The sequence below is a fragment of the Bison bison genome, unplaced genomic scaffold (genome assembly GCF_000754665.1).
Source record: "Bison bison bison isolate TAMUID 2011002044 unplaced genomic scaffold, Bison_UMD1.0 scf7180017864386, whole genome shotgun sequence".
NCBI classification, from domain to species: domain Eukaryota; kingdom Metazoa; phylum Chordata; class Mammalia; order Artiodactyla; family Bovidae; genus Bison; species Bison bison.
This window is the reverse complement of record NW_011494958.1, coordinates 739,569-741,121: the sequence shown is the minus strand read 5'-3', so window position 1 is coordinate 741,121 and position 1,553 is coordinate 739,569. Positions and strand designations below refer to the sequence as shown.

Genomic DNA, 1,553 nt, shown 5'->3' with positions numbered 1-1,553 from the left:
TTTTTTTTTTTTTTTTGTAAAACAGGGATGATTATCCTTTCTCACTGGCACATGATGTTTAGTGGAGCCTTACTGTATTGTCCTATTCCATTTCCTCTGCTTTCTCCTCCCAGGTTCCTGAGAAGCAGCAGGAAAATGCCACCTGGCTGGTGACAGAGTTTTTGCTGGTGGGTTTCTCCAACCTCCCAGACCTGAGGACCACCCTCTTTGCACTGTTCTTCCTCACATACCTGGTTACCCTCAGCGGCAACGTCACCATCATCACCGTCATCCATGCGGACCGGACCCTGCACGCGCCCATGTACCGCTTCCTGGCGGCTCTGTCCCTCTCCGAGACCTGCTACACTCTGGTCACCATCCCCAACATGCTGGCTCGTCTGTGGATGGAGAACCAGGCCATCTCCATCTCTGGCTGTCGGGCTCAGATGTTCTTCTTCCTGGGCCTGGGATGCAGTCACTGCTTCCTCCTCACTCTGATGGGTTACGACCGCTACGTGGCCATCTGCCACCCTCTGCGCTACTCGGTGATCATGAGACCCACAGTTTGCCTCTGTCTGGGAGCCCTGGTTTTCTGCTCCGGCTTCTCGGTGGCCTCCGTCGAGACGAGCCTCATCTTCTCCTCGCGCTTCTGCCGCAGCAACCGGGTGGAGCACTTCTTCTGCGACATCGCCCCCGTCCTGAAGCTCAGTTGCGCGGAAAGTGCCAGCAAAGCGCTGGCCATCTTCTTCCTGAGTATCCTCGTGGTACTAATCTCCTTCCTCCTTATCCTTCTCTCCTACGCCTTCATCGTGGCCGCCCTCCTGAGGATCCCCTCGGCCGCTGGCCGGAGCAAAGCCTTCTCCACCTGCGCTGCCCACCTCACCGTGGTCATCGTGCATTTTGGCTGCGCCTCCATCATCTACCTGAGGCCCGAGTCCGGAGGGAACCCAGACCAGGACCGCCTGGTGGCTGTGTTCTACACGGTGGTGACGCCGCTGCTGAACCCGGTGGTGTACACTTTGCGCAATAAGGAGGTGAGGTTGGCTCTGAGGAGGATCCTGGCCCGAAGCCACGTAATTTTAAAATAAACACTCCCTGGGACTTTCTGGTGATCCAGTGGCTAAGCCGCAGCACTCCCAATTCAGAGGGCCCGGGTTCCATCCCTGGTCAGCGAGCTAGATCCCACATGTCAGCAACTAAGAATTCATTTTGAGCTGTGGTGCGGGAGAAGACTCTTAAGAGTCCCTTGGACAGGAAGAAGATCAAACCAGTCAATCCTAAAGGAAATCAACCCTGAATATTCCATTGGAAGGACTGATACTGAAGCTTCAGCTTGAGTACTTTGACCACTTGATGCAAATAGATGACTCACTGGAAAACCTGATACTAGGAAAGATTGAAGGCAGGAGGAGAAGGGGACAACAGAGGGTGAGAAGGTTGGATGGCATCACCAACTCAAGGGACATGAGTTTCAGCAAGCTCCAGGAGATGGTGGAGGACAGGGAAGCTTGCTGTGCTGCAGTCCATGGCATCACTGAGAGTGACTGAACAACAGCAACAACAATAAGCAAAAA

The 1,553-nt window shown here is 54.3% G+C and overlaps 1 protein-coding gene across 1 annotated transcript in view; it reads left to right on the top strand.

Annotated features, from left to right (window-relative positions):
* LOC105001957 (olfactory receptor 10T2-like) overlaps positions 1–1,553 on the top strand; it is a 24,022-nt gene that overhangs the window by 22,170 nt on the left and 299 nt on the right. Inside the window, exon 2 of the mRNA XM_010858395.1 lies at positions 63–1,052. Coding sequence (XP_010856697.1) covers positions 63–1,052 — 990 coding nt within the window. The remainder of the gene's footprint in view (positions 1–62; positions 1,053–1,553) is intronic.